Source organism: Corvus hawaiiensis, chromosome 5 (assembly GCF_020740725.1).
Source record: "Corvus hawaiiensis isolate bCorHaw1 chromosome 5, bCorHaw1.pri.cur, whole genome shotgun sequence".
NCBI classification, from domain to species: domain Eukaryota; kingdom Metazoa; phylum Chordata; class Aves; order Passeriformes; family Corvidae; genus Corvus; species Corvus hawaiiensis.
Window position 1 is genome coordinate 44,906,612 of NC_063217.1, and position 20,711 is coordinate 44,927,322.

Below are 20,711 nucleotides of genomic sequence, written 5' to 3' on the forward strand. Positions count from 1 at the left end.
GAGTCTAAAGCAGAGCTAGATAAGATTAATGGACACTTATGGGGATTAGCAAGAATTAATAGTAGAGGCCAAATGTCTCCACCTATAATTCTCTCCACCTACAGTGACTCCATTTTTGAGGTGATGGAAAAGGAAACAATGTGGAGTATTCTGTTTGTCTGAAATGTTTTGGGATTTAGAAAATCCAAACATTTAAATAATGTGTTGAAGAAATTACAGCTGCTCCCCTGTGTTTTCTCATTTTTTAAAATCTTTTGCTCAAGAAGACTCTTGCAAATGTATGTCTTCTTAAACCAGGGTGCTTAAAAATATACAATTTTGCAATAACTATTATGTTCCATCATTTCCGAACAAACTGAATCTGTGGAAAAGAGACCTTCACATTTTCTAGCTTGTACTGCTACTTGTGACACTGCCTGCACACATCTTTATTCCTCAGCAGGTAAGGTTTATTGTTCACCTTCAGAATTACAGAAAGGGGAGACTGGTGATTTTCAGCTTTATTTCTTTAGATCCCAGGGTGCCTCTGAACTTGCCTAAGCAATAGTTTCAACTTCGGGTTAATACAGAGATCCTTGCAACTTTCCCAGAGCGAGAAAAGGCTCTAAGCTTTGCAGCAAAGCTACTTCCTTACATGATTTGTGGATTCGCATAGCCTGTGCTCCCTGTTTAGAAAAGATAACGGAAGAGACTCTACTTTGAAGGGGAAAGACACATTAAGAATAGGAAGAGGAAGGTGAATTTTCTTACTGCACACTGCAGGAAAATAGAACACGTGGCAGAGGCCCTGATTTTTGTGCAAATGTCTGACACAACTTGCTCTAGACTTCAAACTCCAGGTTGGCACAAAGCAGCACACACGTTTTCCAATCCAGACAGACTAGAACACTTTTTTGCACCAACATTAAGAACTTTATAACTATTCAAAATCAGCACCAATGGTTGGATTAATATTTTAATAATTACACACGTTTTACATTATGAAAATAAATCATAAATAGTGTAAAAATAATTCTGAAGATCAACTTCTCACAAGCAAGAAACAAAACCTGAAGTACAAAACTGAAAGAAAACAAAACAATATTCAACTGAAAAACATGGAGAAATTTTAATAATAAAAACAAAAGCATGCTGTTTGATCGGGTTCAATTAAGTGGCCACAAGAAAGTGGTAAATAATAACAAATTAAAATGGGTGATTAAAACCTTTCAATTCCTTACACTATTCATCAAAAGAGGTCTTGTGACATATTTACAGTGCTAAGACACTCAAAAGTATTTCTAGTATTGACAATATGATGCTGACCCATGCATTTTTCCCCCCAAGCATTGAAATCCTTGCCAAATTACTTTTCTTTGTATTTTTATCTCTTCTACTTCATTTATGAGACCATTTGCAATACAAAAATAACGGCACATATAGATGAACTTAAAAAAGTAAAAAATACAAATAAAAATATATTTTCCAAAGGAAAAAGTCAGATACATACATCTTAGCGACATTTTTAAAGTTGTGTGATATTTTCCCAAACATGTACAATAATATAAGAATATCCACATATATGTTAACAATATGTAAAACATTCTTTCACCAACCCAACTCTCCATAATACTTCAGAGAAGTGTGCAAGTACCAATGGGATCTGGGAAATTCATACAATTTCTTTTTTAAATAGAAACAAGTAAAACACTAACGGTCCCAGGTTAAGGCCCCCTGCTTTCAAAGAAAATTCAATTTCTAAGCAGCATTGATAATTGGATGCATTTAAAAATAAATTGAAACAAAAACAACACTCCAAATCTCTTTTTAAAATACAAACTCCATTTGTTCTGTAGAGTATCTTTTTCAGAAATGATGGTGGCAGGCACTTGTTTCTAACTGCATTTAATGAATCCAACCACCATGTAAAATACTTTAATAACAGAGGGTGCAAGAAAACCTTCATTTGTACATTACAGCAACACTGACATCCATAAAAACAAGTTGCAGAAAAGGAAAAAAAATCAGTGTTAGTTTTAATTCCAGTCACTGAAATAGAATTTTTGCAATGTCTACAAATTAGACTTTATTTTGACCACTATCTTTGCAGATGTGTTTTGTGTGAGTCTTTAGTGTGAAAATTTAGGAATCTCATTAGGTAAAATACAGAGATTTTAAAATGTAATTTAAGATGGTCAAGCAGCAGAGATCAGGAAATTGGAAGGGAAGGGTCAACTTCTGCATGCCTTGAACCTCTTCATCACTTTCAATAAATAGGCTGAGAATATCTCTGCAGTTCTTACTGAAGTACTCCTGATTTAGGCAAAACCCCACTGCTGAAGTTGGTAAAATTCCCCTTGTGACAAAGCACAACACCTGGGTCCTTCCTCCCACATGTCTCAAAGAGCTTTTCAAGGAGAGGATGCATCTCTGTCCCCTGGTCATTGCTGGGGATGGGGAGGCACAGCCAAGGGAGGAGCCTTACATGGCTGAGCCAGGTTTACGATCCCAGCTCTGGGGTGGTCAGTGGGACAACTCTCTCAACACCCCACGGAGATCCAGGATCTGAGCCACATGTCCTGGCACAGCCCCTGGCCTTACAAGCACCACCCTCCCATGAGGACCAAAGGTCTTCTGATCTCATTTGGGTTGCTTTGTCTCTCTTGTGGCACAGCCAAGCAACTGGGGGTCCCATGCACCCCATCCATGGACACAATGCTCAGTGGGGCCACTGCTAACTTTCCACACTGTACATCAATCTTAAGAATTACTCCTTTTCAAACTCTATACTTTACACATGTGCAGATATATGGGTTTGATCATTCTGAAACTCATTCATACTACTTACACCATAGATTAAAAGAATATATAAACAGCTGGATGAAGAGTATCATTCTGCTTTGCTACACTATCAGAATATGACATCAAGATCAGCAATAAATAAAAATATAAATCAAAAAATACATTGTATCATTGCTCTGTGATTTAACATTTCATGCTTTACCTCAGGAAAAAATAAAAAGTTGTCTAAAGCATCCTGAAAGAAAGCTTTCCTGTAGTTAGTCTATGCATATGAAGACAAGGACCACGTATGTCAGACATATTCCATACAGTGCTTAAAAGACTTGCAGCCTCTGTAGCAGGACTTCTGCACAATGTGGTTTTAATGCACTGGAGTAACAGATAGATTACAAAATTTCATATGAAACAAATACTGAAAACTCTCAAAGAAACAAGAATTAATCATACCTGAAAAAGTCAGGGATATAGAAACTGTGTAGCCTAATACCACTACACATTTCTACAGCTGAAAAGACTGGTAGAGGAACTACTGTTCCTGTCACAAACTAAACAAAACAAATCATATCTACTTGGAGGAATGCCGCTAAACGATACAACAACACACTGGCGGTTCAAACTGTAGCTTTGCCATCAAAAGGAAAAATATATACTAGCACCAGAAGTAGTTGCTTCTTGAACAAAATAAACGCATTGCAAGTCTTCACAGGGTGCTTTTCCTGATGAAATATTAAACCCAATTGCTTTTTTTTCTTGTACTGACCATGCAACTTTTCTAGATATGGTTAAGTTTCATTTCAATTCAATCTTTGAGATGCAAATATTAATGCCAAATATTCAATCTATGTATGTAGTTTAACCTTTCAAATTAAATTGTTTATCTACTGCCCACTCATGATCATTTAGAAGGAATGAACACTTCATGATATTGAACAACACAAAGGCTAAAAAAAGATAAGTAAGATGATTTGGAAAAAAAAGTATTCCTACCTGTCAGGAATTTAATAAAGAAAATAATTTACAAGACAGAAAAGAAAGCAAATAAAGGTGCTTAAGTGTTTCTTCAGTAGGGTCTCAGCATCAGGGAGTTAAGGGAGAACTGAATTTTGACTAACACTTAACAGTAGTGTCTGTAATTATTTCCTGAATGACAAAACCATGAACCAAGGCTCTGCTAGCTTTATTGGTGCATATAGAAATGGATGCTAGGAGGGCAGTTAAAAAATATAGGTACACAAATTTAAAAAAAAAGAGAAAGTGCTAATGACAGCATGCATTTGATAGTTTTTTATCTTGTTGCTTTTTCTTAAATGAGTTGTGTTTGTGGACACTCTCAATATGGAGTTGCTAAATCATCTACACAGATCTTAAACATCCTACTTGATTTTGCACGAAAATACTCTGAGGCACCTTTCAAAAACATTTCATCTTACTGTATTGATTGCCAGTATTTGATATCTTAAAAAACATTCAGCTTCTAGTCTCCACATCTATCATATACCCGGCCAAATGTGCCAAGTTAGGACACTGACACGAGAGACTCTTTTCTGTTGGGCAGGCAGCTTGCTCCTCAGCCTGCTGTGTTTTTGAGATGGTGCTTCCTAAACAAGCAGACTGGAAAGTCAGAGGCTTCCATGGTGCTGCTCCTGTCCTCTTTCTGAGAGGCCCTCAGTCGCATTACTGCTGTAACACTCCGGTAACATTTCATATTCAGCCTGCGCCACGTGAAGGTTTTCACTGTTGTAATCATGACTATTCAAACAGGTTGATAACTTGCATCTCTGAAAATTTAAGGAAAGCAAAACATATTTCCTTATATCTGTGAACACTTGTTTATTTCTTACTACTGGAAAGATGGAATTGAGCAGTAAAAATGCACATGCATTCAGTGTATATATCTACATAGTGTCAGATTTATGTTTCCATTAGTAAGATATTACTAATTGGAGGTCACTAAATTGACTTTTCGTTTTGAAAATCTGTTTTTTCCTCAATGAAAAGCTGGATTTGACTCCAATATACCAAAATGATAATAAAGATTCACCAAAGGGAAATATTCCATTATAGTGGCATTTCCACTGATCTGAGATTGTGAAGCAATACAAAAAGTGTGACCCCCATCTTCACATGATTTAGAAATGATAGAGCAAGGAAAAATGTGCGTTCCAAGAAGGGCATAAGGCGCCCTCATATGAATGGAGGCAGGCTGTCTTCTTCAACTTTAGTTTTGGTCTACATATGAAAGACAACTCTTCGAAAAGTAACTAAAAAAGTTTGTGATGATCCTGCTATATACATTAGGAACAGAAGTGATATAAAAAGAATTTCCATCTGCCAAATATGGCACCATTTCTCATAAATTAATCTCTCAAACTAATTTCAGTGCACCATATGAAGACTCAAAATTGTAAAAAATACCTCGTGGCAAAACTACAAATGTGCACAAATCACATATTTCTAGCAATAAAAAAAAGAGGGGAGAAGGAAATGTTTCTCCAGAAAGCCATCTGAACAGAAACAGAGAAAAATCAACACATTTAACAGTGGAGCGTGGTGACAAGTGTGCAGTGATAATCACACGGAATTGTTTCTCTCCAATGTTTTTTGAGTAATAATGTCCACTAAAGTCACTGTAACAACATAAAAGGAACATGATGAATACACTATTCTGTGAAACACAGAAATAAACTCTTTCTTTTCTAGACTTAAAGACTTCAAAGACTCTGAAATAAAAACTGTTAATACTGAAACGATGAATATGTGGCTTGAAAGTATTTTCTTCAATGCTGTCACCACAAATGTTGAATACATTATTGAAATGCATTCTTTATGGCAACAGTAACAGGAAAAGGAAACAAAATTAACCACTGCTTCCAAAATCCCGCAGAGAAGTTCAGCTAGTTACGTGTAATTTAAAGTGAAAAACCTGAAAACCACACCATGATACATACATCTCTGGTCAGTTCCATTGTTATCCTCCTCTGGAGGATGATCTGATTCATCCCCACCTCAAGAATTCTTTCTCCTCCAGCAGTCCCAAAATACAATATGCAGAGTATACTCTGTCCATCCTCAAGTGAGGTTGAGAAGCTTCTGGTCTCAGGCGGTGTCTGCCATCAAATGATCCCTGCAGCACCTCTGTAACCTTTTCAAACAACCCACAGAGAAGTCTGGTTTCTTCTTCAAACTTCTGTCCCTCTTGATTAAGGACTCGACAGGGCCTATCGTGAATGTCTTCACGACCGTGAGCAGTGCAAGGCAAACCGATGCTGATCAACAGGCGGGACCCTCCTTGATCAAAGGGGCCAAGTATCCTGCAAGACTGGAAGCCATCCACCTGCAGCTGGAATGCTATTCCCCAAAAATTCAAGGCCTCTTTCTATGCTCCTCTGGTTTATCTCTTTTTAGCAATGAGCCATGGTGTGACTCCCTTGAGATGACAAAAGGAAATGACTCAGAAGCTGGAATCAAAGGTCACCGTGAACAGCCACTCATGATCACACAACAAGCAGGTTTGGCACACAAACTCATGCTTTTAGTTCATATGAGCAGATGTGGTGTCATGAATCATGAGGTGTTTAAGATGGACATGGAAGCCAAGTCAGTAAACTCCAACAGCAGCTGGTACAGTACATTTCATAGCATTTTGCTCTTATTTGGTCACAATTTCTTGTAAACTAGTTCATGGCACTCATTGTCCATGCATATCCACAAGCCAAAATATAAGAATTTACAGAAATATTAATTTCTATTTTTGATCATTGCTTTGAGATCTCTCTCTCTCATTAGAGAGACAAACTTTGCAGGTTTATCCTGCAGTTATTGTATCATCTAACTGCAGATGTAGGTGAAAAAAAGATGTATGTATGGACTATTGCAAACAAGTAGAAGCAGCTACATGTAAACATATCTCAGACTTGTAAAATCAAATTTTCAGTTTTCAACTATAAATAAAAAAAGTGGAGCACTATATACACAACTTCATGCTTGTAAGGTTAGATTCATCACTGCAGAGACAAAAAGAGATACAGATTAAACAAATTAGTAAGGTATTTTGGACATCTATTACAAATAAGGCAGAGTTGCAAATATAGATGGTTATTTCCTTAGCACCAACTATTCTTTGGAGATAAATGCACCCAGGATTTCACTTATGCTTCATGTTTTCTGATATATTATATACCAGTATCCCTCCACCTACATTATTCTGGATGCTGTGTTTTTAAATCAAGCACTGTCTAGGTTAAATCTTTACTAAAATAATGTTGCCAGTTAATACTGCCATAAAACACAAAACCCAGGAGGATATATTGAAGAATAGAAAACTAAGGGAAAGAGAAAGTCAGGATATGTCCTTTTCAGTATCCCAGAAAACCAGTATAATAATAGATCGACAGAATATCTTGACAAAAATGCCACATCCATGAGCTTTTATAACGAATAGAAAGCACTGATCATCTGCAGAAACCAAAAGATGTGTGAGTCTTCATGGGAAAAAAGAAAAGTCTTGGACTTTCCAGAAAACTAACGCCAGCTGTTTCTACAGTGCTGCCTCAATGAACTATTCTACATAAATTACAACACATGACATGAACTACTGTCATGGAGAGGTCTGATCTTGCACTGCTGGGTATGTCTGCCTAGGAGGCTCTGAAGTCTATCTTGATGCTGTTCAGTACGATTGTGACAGGCATTTCTGTGTGCTAAGGACATACTACTCCTGAAAAGAAAAAGCTCTGCCCATCCTACCTTTTGCCAACAGCCAGGCATTGGTAATCCATCAGGACCCTGTTTCAAGGGGAGTAAAAGGAAAAAAAAAAAAAAAAATGCAAAGGTAAGTTTGATAGAAAAGATATTCCAGCAACATCTGTTAGAACAGCTGAAGCAGCTTTGACTATCTAAAAAGTAGCTACCAAGTTTAACTTATTTCCTCTCTTATTCTCAAAGTGAAGGGAAAGCCAAAGGAGAGAAGGTTTACACTATAAATACATACGTGCAACTCTCTGCTATAAAGATGTTGTTCTCTAAATCATTAGAACATCTTTATCAGTCTCTTATTGCTGCTAGAGCTCAGGCTACATGTTATTTTAAATATAATCCATTTTATTCACAACAATCTCGATCTCAATGTACAAGATCAGTGAGAAAAAAATTCTATCACTTTTATTTTGTGAGTATTGTGTTTTATGGGCCCCTCATAGAAAGGTCACCCTGTGATAAGGCAGCAAGACCCGAATGGGAGTAGGATCTTTTCTTTTCACTTTCAGTATTAGTTTCTGAATGATGGAGTAAAATCTTAAGGCCTGAACACACCTTGAGTGCCACAGTGAAAGAAAACATCAGCGGTGGGAGCAGGGCAGAACAGCACCACTGATTATTTCAGCGCTTGGACAATATGGCCATCTAATTTCTTCTCATGTTAGTGAGAGTCACTCCTTTTCTTCCCTGCTGCTACCCTACCTTCAGGTATCTCCATGTGTCCAGTACAATCAGGGCCAGCTTTTGACCACAGTCATACTGGTTTTCATGGATCTAATTCCAATTTACATGGCTATCCAGGGTTAATTCAGGGAGTTATATGCTCAGAATTAGGTGCACATGTGATGTAACTGGACTATGCATAAGCAGAAGAAGAATCAGGCCTTTACATTTTTTAGAATTTAGAATACCAAAACTTAATATGTTAATTTACATGTGAAGAATAGTGGTAAATAAGGATTTTTGAATATACTTGCATGTGGTCTGTTGTGAATGACTTGCTGCCTAAATAAGAAACAGTGCTGCATGCTAAGCAGTTTATTCTAGCAATTATCTATGAAAAGAATATTTTTTATCCATCAAGGATTGTTAGTGAATCTTCAGATATAAATGATAATACAGAGACAGAGAAACATTTTTAAATTACAAAAGCATGCTTGATTATCCCCAACAAAATATGAGATATGGTTACCATTAATTGGAAGCAAACAACACGGACTATGGAATAATCTTAATGGACTATGTATTTACAATTAAAAAGCAATTGACTTCAAATTAGGAGTGCTATACTCGAAATAAAACCTACTTAATTCAACATTCATCTCAGAGAACCGTGCTTAACCACCAAACAATATCAGAACATGCAGATCAAATTTTACTGTGAACAATTAAAAAGAAAATCCTCCTTGTATCTTTAGGAAATGTGTATGTATTATTCATCTGGGGTTTTCTTAAATGGAAAAGAGTTCCAACTTACTTTACCACTAAATAAAAATCACTGTTGCCAGATTGGTACAAGGGAGAGGGTCAAGAAGTAGCATTTTAGTATAGGTGGGAACTTGAATTCATGCTAGCATAGGGTGGGGAGTGTTGTGTGTATTCCAGGAAGGTAAGTTCCAAGGGTAAGACCATTAAATTGAAGATATTAAATAACAAAGACAATCAGGGTTTGGGCTGCAGACCGTTATATTCTTACAAACATCAGGTAAGCTTTTTATTTCCAGATGTGTTTGAACACTCTGATGAACAGGCCAGACACCTCAAACATTACTTGTGCATGGTCTGAAAGCCAAGCTCCAGCTTGGCTTACTGGAAACCTTGATTTTTAGAACCAGTATTTACATCCTTCTGTTTGTGACTCTCATTTTGGCCAAATTGTGAAAACATGCCCCTAAGATGGCATGGATTTGAAAGGAAGTCCGGGGTGCAGAGTAGCTATGGGACAGGCCAGGGTGTGGAACTGAGCCAGTGCAGACAGAAGTCATGAGACTTGATTAGAGGTGAATGTTGTGCTGGATTTTTACAACTTGCGTTCAGGGTGAGTAAGGCAATGGGTATTTTGCGAGGAAAGTAACAAACCAATGATTCTCAGGGAAAATGTAGGAAGGAGACAAACTCATAAATTACCATGTGATGTGGGAGCAAATTGCTGAGAGTTAGGCTTAAGATGTCAACAAAAACGTGTGTTCTGTCACTGCAGTTATGATCACTTGAAGCAGCTGGTTTGGTCATGCACATGCATGTGTTACGTGGAAAATGTAAAGTCAGCTCAGAAAAACGTTACTTTACATTGAGAATGGCTGACCACAAACAAAGGAACTGCATGCAGGGTTGGTAGGAAAGAGAAATACTGTACCAATTGGCAAGGGGCATCCAGCCCATCCAGGCCAGGCTGGCCTGGCTCCCCTTTTTCCCCCTTAATTCCACGGAATCCCTGTTTGTAAAGATTAACTTGCAATGTTACTGTCAAGGAAATGCCTTCAGTATTGACTTAAATGGAGTGAACAAAAAACAACGTAAGAGGCAAGAGGAGCAAGCTGACTGCTTGTGATTTAGACCTGTGGGGCACTGACTCTGACACATTCAAAAAAGAAAAAAACCAACCCACCATGAAACTTCACAAATTTAGCCCAAAGGTCTTAAGTCTGGTGCTTTAAACCAAATTAGGAGGTTGACAAAAAAAGTCTGCTCTAGAATATGAGATGAAGCTGTGTTAACAAAGTGCAACAGGTTACACAGTAGCTGGTGCTTGTTCCTCTCCCCTCATTTTTTATTCCATCAGTTTACAGCAGGATGACTGATCTTTCAATACACAAGTGAGACGTACCAATGGGCAAGGTGCATCTAATCCAGGAGCACCCTGTTCTCCTTTCTCCCCTTTAGGCCCTTTTTTGCCTTTCTTTCCCTTTTCCCCCTGTGGATACAATGGTTTGGATAAAACAAGTTTCATTCTTTTGAAAAAAGTATAAAGAAAGATTTGGTTTAAAGTTTGGGTTTTTTCTTTTTAAGCCAATGGAGAGCTGAAAGGACACTTACCACTGTGTTCTGGTTTGGATGGTGCATTATGTGGAAAAATAAATTATATGATCACAAGCAAGAACTGCAATCAGTCTCTATTAGTTTGTGTTTGTACTTCATATCAGTATTATGAATGTTTTGAAACCTAGAACAGGGCTTGAAATCATTGATTTCTTGAGAAAGAGGCAAATCTGCAAATCCCCCCAATCCACAGTCCAAAATAAGAGGTCTCCTATTTTGATAAGTGGTAGCACTGAAGGCACATGTTCACTAAGCTGGACTTGTCAGCTTCCCCAGAGGATTTGTCACTAGTCAGAAGTAACTTTGGGACAGTAGAATCCATCAACAGAGTCTTTTGAAAGAAGACCTGTGGCACAGATGCTTCACAGGGACAGCTGACTCGATTCCATCAGCTTCCATGGTGTCACATCAAGGGTGAACTTGACCAGGAGCATCTTCTGTGAACTGACCCTGTGTGCTCTGGTAAGAGTTTGGAACAAATCCTGTTCTGTGGTATCCATAGAAACCCACTGACATCACTGAGGGTGCACTGCTGTCCCTCCACGACCATTTCAAACCCTGTTACAGGAATCAAAACACTCGAACTGCTTGATGGAGAGGTGCTATGACACTTTCAATGATTTCATATTGTCTTGGTATCATAAAGTAATCAGAAGTGATATTTAGATTATTTGTTTAAGCATTTCAACATTCAAATATTCTCTTTGCTGCGGGCAATGTTTCATCTATTTGTTTTACCAAAATTCAGTCCTTAGTTTCACACTGAGTTTTCTTTTTAAATGCAAAACTTCCAATGCTTTAATTTTCATAGAAATTAGTTGATTCCCTTAACAAAGCTACTTGGAAAGACGACCTCACCTTCAAGCAGTATAAGAGGTTTAGAGAGTTCATTTTATAATTGATTTCACACCAGTTGATCACAATGGTAAATGAGTTTCAGGTTGCTCTCAATTTCACAAAAATCAAAAAGGATCACTTAAAAAAAATTAACAAATTGGACTAGGATTGTAAAAAATGGGATAGGAAGGATGAGTAAATCAGGATATCACAAAGAAATGGGAAAAATAGTCATAGGAAAATTAGTATAACATCGGAGAACCAGCAAGTGAGGTCGTGGCTACTGGGAGGATTTAATTTGTGAGGAAAAGGGTAAAAAAGACAGAGGAATTGTAAGAAATGAGGGTAGAAGGAGAAGGAAGGAATGCCCCTTTGGAAAGACAGACGGATTTTGGTGAAGCATATTAAATAGACATTTAACTTGTTCCACACCAGTACACAAAGACTTAATCCATCAACAAGAGAGAAAAATAATATTTACACATAAAAAAATAATTATATAAATCATATTTTAAAGAGGAAGGAAAGCACATTAGTCATTTCATATTACAGTATACTTGACACAGTCAAATAAAACAAAATGTTCCATGAACAAAACATACTGCATTCATGTCATGATAGAAGCACAGGTCCTTGTCTATCTCTTCTGTGTGCCAAAAGGTCACAGGATAAGAGTTGGAAAAATAGAAACCCAAACATTACCCATCCTTACCAAATAATAAAGACTGTGATGTAAAAAAATCCTCACAAGACAAGAATCATAAATTGGCTATGTTTTCATCTTAAACCTACAAAGATGACAACATAGCAGAGAAACCCAACAGCTTAGGGTCAAATCTCGTGCTATTTGTGCTCAGTGTTGCACCAATTTATCTGCAGTGAGTGTGTGTGAGCACAAAGCATGGACATACTCCAGAAAGGATTCTGAAAATGAACAGTTTGGTTTGGTTTCCAACTCTTTTCAATCTTTAGGATTTGCATTTCTTTAACTTCTTGTGTTACAAGCCAGCAAACTATTTTCAACTTCCAATTTTGCAGGCAGATCTATGGTCTTATTCAAAACAATGCAGCAGTCACCTGGTAAGGAACAGTCTGAATTTCCTGGGTACTTCACTACTTTTTCCACAGACTGGGTTCTTTCTTCTTAATATTTACTCCTTATCCTGAACTACAGAAACCCACAGGAGATACAGAGCCTGTACATCTGATGAAGAATAAAAGAAAAATTCCTTTCTGTCCTTCCTCAATGCCTAGCGATATAAAAAAATGGTGGCACTTCTGCAACACTGTTATGGTTGGAACAATCTACAATCCTCACATGCACAGATTTTCATCAATGCAGAGTGCAAGGGAAAAGGATAATGCCTTTTCATCCTCTGTTCATATTCCTCTGTCAAAATTTATAACAACAGTCAACCGTGCATCTGGGACCAGGAGTCCCTTCCCTCCCTTTCCCCACAACAGAATCTCTAACTTTTGTTAAAGCTTATTCCTTTTTGAAAGGATTTTCTTTTTTCTATTCATGAAACTTGAAAACATAAAATGAATTGTGCAAAACTTTTTTGGGATAAGTGCTCCTGGACTATAATTTTATATGAGTAATTACAGCTAGAACACTTTAAAAAATATTTTTACAGTCAAGTCAAGAAGACATTATAATGCAAACACTGACTTCCTTTCACTGTAGCAGAACTACTGATGGGCTAAAATACAGATCAGCAGTCTAGGCCTCATCTCAAACTTATGAAGTAAAGGTTTATTCCCTGCATGTCTGCAAAAAAAGTGTCAGTAATGATACAAATTTTTGCAGTGCAATTTAAGTTTCTTAACTAGAAACTCACTAATTTCAATTTGTGTGATGTCAGTCCAACAGCCAATACTGTAGAAATATTTAAAAACCAAGAAATCATAAGCTGGATGGTCAACTTGTTTATTTGTTATTACAAACTGGTTTATCTGTTGAAATGGGTGCTGTTACACCAGTTTGGTCATAGTTAATCAGTAATATTAAGGAAAGCCACCAGAACACAGAAGACTTGTTATAATAAGAATTTGAATTAACTGCATTACTTTGTGTCTTTTGAGAGTCAGCTTCCTATTTGGAAAAGGAACTATTGATGCAGCTTAAGTAATTTTGGTGAAGCAAGTTTGCTTGCATGATACAAATATTCCCTAATTTATGGGGAAAATGTGTTAAACCTATGCAACAGAAGTCTCTTCCACAGAGGTCTCAGCTATGTCTTCCCTGACTTTTCACTGGGAAAGACCTTTCTTTGCCTCCTAGTTTTCCTTAAATATTCTGGGAATTTTTAAGGCAGGTATTCAATACCCATTTTTGCCCTACAGACTTCCTGTCAATCCTCTTTCTGAAAAAATAATGTATTTTTTGAAACATCTATCGGACTTGCTAACTACTTTATCCCACGCATTCTCCTCAGGAAACAGGGCTTGCCTTTTCATGAATTTTTAGGGGGATGGAGGACCAGAGTTCCTAGGAGATGTGTCCTGCAGCCCAAGAGAACAAGTCTCCACAGGCAGCCTAAATCACAACTGAACTCTGAACAGGGCCTAGCCATGCCACATGCAATTCCCACATACAATTCCCTCACTCCCTTGCAACTGGAAGTCCCATGTTCAACATATCTAGTCAGTCCCTGGGAATAACAGACTAATATCCAAAAGCAGCACGCTGGACTCTGGAACATTAAAACTTTTTACGTTCTGAGTGCTGAATCTCATCTGTTCCATTGTCACATCATATTTGTATAACCGAACTTTTTACCAGCTTTCCATCTTTTCTTCTGCAAATCTTCTGGAGCTCTGGTGGCTGAAATTTGTCTGCCTATCTCTAGCTGTACATGGAAACACACACTCAGAAAGTCTGGCTGCAAGGGAGTTCTGGATTCCCTAAGGGAGCCTAAGATTCCCATTGTGAGCAGGATGATTCCTGTCCCTAGGCCAGGTCAGACCAGACCAGGTTCTGCAGTGCTCCCTGGGCAGTGGTTCAGGCCCCTCTCTGGGTGCACTGTCCCAGTGCTGTGCTGTCCTTCTTGTGAGAACAATTGCTCTGAACCTCTCAGGGGCAGCTTGTGGTCCTGCATTTCCCCATTTGCCACTATCCAGAAGAGTTTTGCTCCATCATCTTTGTGTCTCCCCTTTCAAGCCGCTTGGCCTCCTCATTGTTAGACTAAGCCAGTCCACCTCCTCCAACCTCTACTATTGGTTGTGTTTGTCCCAGACCCCTGCCAGCTTGGTATCCTTCTTACTCCCCAACTTCTCAAGTTTTTCTTGAACTGTGAGGCTCAAAAGACCATCTGCAGTATTCAAGCAACCTCACTGGAATCGATTAGAGAGGTATAATAACTTATTTTTATCTTCTGGACACAACTCTTTGAATGTATCCCAGCATGAGAGCACACTGTTAAGCTCATTTGAGTTGGCACTTGCTGTAACTCCCACTTACCACAAGAGAGCATTTTGCCCACCACCTCTCTGAGCTGGCAGTTTATCAGTTACACCTTTGGACGGAGAGCTGCTCTCAAGGAGAAAAGCTGTTCACTTGTGGCAGACAGACCTGTACTCTGACAGCAAGCAAGAGCTCACCATTCATTGTGATTACTCTGCCAGGTCAAACAGTGCCTTTATAATATTCATGGAGCACCTGCTTAAACAACTGTTGTTCTGCAAAATCGGTACCTTACCAGGGATCTCTGAGCTCAAAAAAAAGAGCAATATAGCAAGGGACAAAGGGGAAGGATGTATTTCATAGCACCCTTTTCATGCATTCTTGGGAAGTGTTGTACTCATAACACACTTTTCAGTGCATTCTTGGGAAGTGTTTTGCTTAACCGTACTAAGGAATGCAGATGAACTCTAACACCCATGGTGACTTTTTAGCCCTGCTTCTTGTTTAAGACACCATAATGAGAAATTAACTTAGCCTAACCCCGCATATGTCAGCTTGACAAACATTTGTCTGTCCTAGAAAAATCATCTGTTGCATGTATGTACTTTTACATTAAGTGGCTTGGTGTGAGTTCTAATTCAGCAGTTTTAGCAACTGGGCTTTGTGTTGGATAGAAATGGAAGAGATTTGCTTGTGAAGTTTCTCTACACACATTAAGTCCTGAATTGCTTTTTAATAAACAGATTTCCAAGTCCCTGTGTCTGAACACTGAAAATGAAGTCAGGTTGTTTCTGTTAACTTCCCTGTCTAGTTGGTTTACCAGAAATGGTAGAGTACACGATTCAGTTTCAATCCACAAGTATCACAAAGTACTTAATTGCAAAAAAAGAAATTGCGAAAAATAAAAATTAAAACAGTTCCTGTCTTATCCACTTGTGGGACAGGTAGCATGTACAGGCATGGTAGACCAGGATCAACCATTACACTGCAAATACTGCCAGGGAACAGAGCTGGGCTCTTCAGTGTAAAATTACTACCACAATGACTAAAGTCTGCATTAAATATTTCAGGATTTTCAACAAGTGCAGGGTGGATTGGAGAAAATGAGCCTGAAAAAAGAGCTGTGCTTTGGAACATGCTGATATTTCTAGTTCTGTACATACATTTTTGTGGTTTTTTACGATTTTGCTCCAGTATGTATCTGTGACTTGCCTTTTGGCACACAGTAAAACAAAGATAATTTTTAATGTGACAATTTATAGCATAAAGACAGCAGAACTGATTAGCTGAGGAATCAAGCAACAGTTAATAACACTGTGGTCACCTTTTCTCCCTTTTCTCCTATATCACCCTTTTCTCCTCGAGGACCAGGGAAACCCTATAAAAACAAAATGGACAAAGATAGGTTGACTTTTATTAACATGCAGGTTAAGTTTTCAAATACTCTTGGAAAACCTAAAAAGATGATTTCACTACACACTCTGTACATATATGTGTGCTATGTGTGGACACATGCACAGACAAGAGCATGTGAGACAAGTAAGTCACAGAGTTTGGTAGAAACATTTTGGCAGCTACAGAGAGAAATCATACCGCTCAAACTGGCAATCATCCATGCTACACAGCATATGTGCATTCTGAAAAAGACTCCTCCAAGTTAGGGATTTCAGTGTAGGACTACAGAAAAAGACTTTCAGTAAGTCTTTCTAGCATGCCAAGGAAAGAGCCTATGTTTTGAAACATACCCCTTACAGGCTATGAAATTATTCTCTTTAATTAGAATGAATTTAGTTAACTAAGTGTTAAGTGACTCCTCGTTCTTCTACAAATGAGTCATCTGAGTATTTTCCTAGCAAGCATTTTTAAAGCCCACTGACATCCAAAGAACCAAGTACTTGTATTGCTAAGCACTAGTATCTGCTGGTGTCTGTCGATAAGGGCTGTACATTGCACAATCTTTGTCCTCTTTACCACAGAGAAAGAGCGAATGCAGCATTCAGCACACTCTCTGCAGGTACTGCATGCACACTAAAGGGCAGCAAAGCTGTTGTGCTCCATAAGGGATTTCTTGCAGATGCTTACCGACCCCTGAGTGTGCCCTGGTCACACACATTACTTACATCAAGGCCAGGCTCGCCGTCTTTGCCCTGCCAAAGAACCACAAAGAACCACAGAACTGCATTAGCATCCCTCAGACCAGGACATTGCTGCCCGTGTTTAGCATTTCCAGGAACTGATAACCTGGCTTCAAAATTTTGCTTGACTGTTTTGTTTGCAGGCAGATTCCAGGAGAAAGCTAAAAATACAGAAAAACCTATAAAGTTTTATTTTTAGTTCACAGGAATGGGAAACAGATACTGGATTTTTTTTTTTTTTGCTTTCAATTTAACTCACTAAAGTGACTCTCAGATAAAAATACGTAGCAAGCTAATTTAACACTCCATAGAGCCTGAAAAACCATCTCCAGCCACTGACTCCTGATTCAATTAAATGGATCCAATTAAACCACAGGTCTGTATTCCAGGTTAAATTAATTAATGAAGCAGATAAGACTGGAGAGGGGATGGAAACACTGAAAGTCTCCTGAAAAGGCTGGTTGTGCCTGGCCAAGCACATTTACATGGCTTTCCTTGCGTCAAAGTACAGAACAGACGTGTGTATGTACACACCTGACCCAGTCATCAGCAGTGTAAACAGGGAAAGTCAACTGATTTTATTGGGGATATCCTTGTCAGGCCAAAGGAAGTACTACCTCATATTTTAGGAATGGATAACATAATTAAAATTATTGATTTAAAGTGCATAATTTCCAACAACGAATGAGCAACAATGAAGTTCTCAGATTGCTTCTGAGCAGATGGCACAGAAATGAAAACAAAACACATCTCTGAAGTGACAAACAAAGCAAAAACATAATGGCAAAGAAACCTTGCAGGATGGAAATCCAAGCCCCTTATTGACATTAAAAAATTCACAGCTTTCCACAGTTCAGCCTGAACTCCTGGCACTCTCACATGGTCAGGCAGCTGATGGCCAAAGGCTGCTGAACCAGGAGCACCTGCATTCTGCATTTCCTCTCTCTTGCTGGCTCATGTCAGGTCTGTTTTGTTATGTGCATGGGTAGGAACCTAGCAGCGTGATACAGACCATAGACCTTGCACTGTCAGGGTTTATTATCTATCTTTGCCTTTTCCAGCTTACTCTATTGCTAGGTGAAAATCAGCCATAAAGCACACAAGGTTTAATCAGGGAGGGATGAAAAGTGCCGTGCGTACAAATTCTGTGGAACTTACAGGCAAGCCATATGGTCCTCTGGGTCCAGGGTCACCTACAGTTCCCTTCTCACCCTAAGAAAAGATTACAGAACAAGCAAACAAAAACACTGGTTATCTTAGAAATTATCTCTACCAAGTGCTTTAGGTTAAAGTTTATGCATTCCTAAGTATTTTGAGTGAAAAATATCCAAGCTCATTGCTTAAGGGGGAAAGAAAAGGTGTGTATTACTTTCTAGGCAAAATGACTTTCTAGGCATATGATACCACATTCATTTTTAAATACCTCAGTAACTGAAAATATTTTTCAACTGAACTTGCGCCAGTGTCAAGTTTAAGCTTTTAACAGCTTAATGCTGCTCTCAGTAAAAATCCAATGTTGTAATGAAAACTGAGGACATACAGCATCAAGCTCCAACACAGCAGGCTGAGATACAACACAGTGACACGCAAAAATGATGTGTCAGTCAAAGCTTGTATTTAAGTAGGCAATGCTTTTAACAGTGACATTGTGAAGATTATCCTGTGCACTGTGCTGTGTTGCTAAATCCTCTATTGGATTCTAGATAAGTGATGTAAATATACCCTGGTTTATCAAAATCAAAACAACTGTAACAATATGCAAGACAAATAAGTACAGAGATAACTCCAGAAGTCTGATCTCATTCGGCACCAAAATCCATGGAAAAATTACCAATTTCCAGAGGGGTGCTTCCAAAATCATTTTTCAAACTTAATACAGGGTAAACTTTTCTAAATGGAATGGAATTTCAAGGCAACAAATTTCAAATCACTTTTGCTCTCTAATTGTTCTTTATCAAGACTGATATGAAGTTAAGCTTCCCAAGCCAGCCAGGACTAGCCCATGTAACTGCGAGCACAGGTCCCTGTGAGCTTGACAGGGAGCCAGGGCTGGGAAGAAGGCATGGAAAGCAGTCTTGTTTCAGACTGTGGTGTTCCTTCTTCTGAATTAAATCCATCAGAAAAGCCATTCTCTTGGGAGAGAACTAAACTGCTCCAAGTGTTGATGAAATAAAAGAAAAAAAACCTGACCACCTCTAGTTTTCAAAGCTCCTACTCTGGATTTGTTAGGCAGGGTGACTTGGATCCCTTCTTCACCCCCTTTCCTGAACACACCCTAACACAAGGCTGCGTGCAAGGCTCCTGGTGTGCACAAGTGCTGAGTTTCATCCTAGTGTTTGCTGCACTTGCACTCTTGAGATAATTCTCTGTACAACATCCTCTGGGTTATTTACCACTTATTATTAATTAATTAATGACTCTATAATTAAAAGCACAAGACAGAGATGTAGATGTGTACCTAATTAATAGTGGTGATCATCGGCACAGCCAAGTACTTGGCACAGCTCTGAAAATGGACTGCTATGTCTAAATTTCATTGACCAAATTACACAAAAAATAAGGCACCAGAACAAACTGAACCTTAACCTGTGGTTGAATAATCCCAGCAATAAGGAGTCTGTCAGAATAACTGACATTTGATCTGTTTGAAATACTTCATATTTTTACTAAGGCGGACACTTGCTTTAGTCTAGTGGTAATGAGTTGTGCAATGTCAGGTCTCTCTGGATTTTGTTACTCCCCTGCTAATTTCTGAGCAGCATTTAGGCTGGATGCCCTCCAATAGGAGTATTGGGAAGTAACAGCTGATTTTCAAAACAATAAATCCCTTGCAGCTTTAAAGCTTTCTGCTAAGAAGAAACTAATGTGCTGACCTATGTAGGTAAGAGCTACAAAACCCTTTGATCAGTACTCGAAATATGTCAAGACTAGTTAAGCATCTTTGCTTTTTTACTCTTCAACAGCAAGATGACTGTACAAAGTCCTCTCAAGATAGGCTTATAACATTGCTAAACATATGGTAGACATAAAGATACTGAATGTATCAGTCTAGGAAATAATCTCATCTGTTATGTAACAATATATTTGGAGAACTGTATCTCAGAACTTTTTGCCTCCAATACAAAGCACATGCTGAAACATGTTTGGAGTATCAGATGAGGTCCTGAATGTTCATGGATTGTATGAGATGGATGGACTGTCATGAGCATACTGCCCTCAACTATCACAATTTCCTTCAGCGTGGCAGATACTGGCAAACCTTAGGAAGGTTTTTAATATTTTTTTGTGAGACAATCCATCAGTGTCCAAAGAATAGAAACTATAATCTATGTTTCTGCCTCCTATTTCACTTCAGTCTCCTGAATCATGGATATTCATGAGTTACCATTTGCGTGAATAAAGCTGAATAATTGCTGTCTCCACTAGGATAGTTAGGGAGATTTCATACCACTGCTGTGCTGAGAAACATTTTAACCAAATTAAAGAGAATGCACTTTCCCTACTTGTACTAAATGTGTGTAGTGATGACAACGTTACACAAGCTACACATCTGAAAGCCAAAATCAAGCTCAAAACCAGGTCCTTGTCATCAAAAAAAAGAAAAGAAAATAATAAAAAAGGAAAATGTATATTGCCAGCTCTCAGATTCCTTTAGCTGGTCAAGAAGTTGGATACACGTTATGCCTGTCATCATCCTTCAGGCTTACATGTTCCCTTTCATCAGCAGTAGCTGAAGATGTCTATCTGTTCTCCAGTGT

The 20,711-nt window shown here is 38.4% G+C and overlaps 1 protein-coding gene across 22 annotated transcripts in view; it reads right to left on the minus strand.

Annotated features, from left to right (window-relative positions):
- Positions 1-1,083: 1,083 nt before the first annotated feature.
- Positions 1,084-20,711, minus strand: part of COL25A1 (collagen type XXV alpha 1 chain) — a 304,370-nt gene continuing 284,742 nt past the window's right edge. For 13 of the 22 annotated variants that reach the window (XM_048302922.1, XM_048302923.1, XM_048302914.1 and 10 more), the window contains 7 exons: positions 18,112-18,165; positions 16,939-16,965; positions 16,143-16,196; positions 10,573-10,581; positions 10,364-10,450; positions 7,528-7,566; positions 1,084-6,785 (listed from right to left, as the gene is read on the minus strand). In XM_048302922.1, the coding sequence (XP_048158879.1) occupies positions 6,783-6,785; positions 7,528-7,566; positions 10,364-10,450; positions 10,573-10,581; positions 16,143-16,196; positions 16,939-16,965; positions 18,112-18,165 (273 nt within the window). In that variant the 3' untranslated portion in view covers positions 1,084-6,782. The other 9 variants (XM_048302929.1, XM_048302928.1, XM_048302913.1 and 6 more) reach the window with 5 other exon arrangements.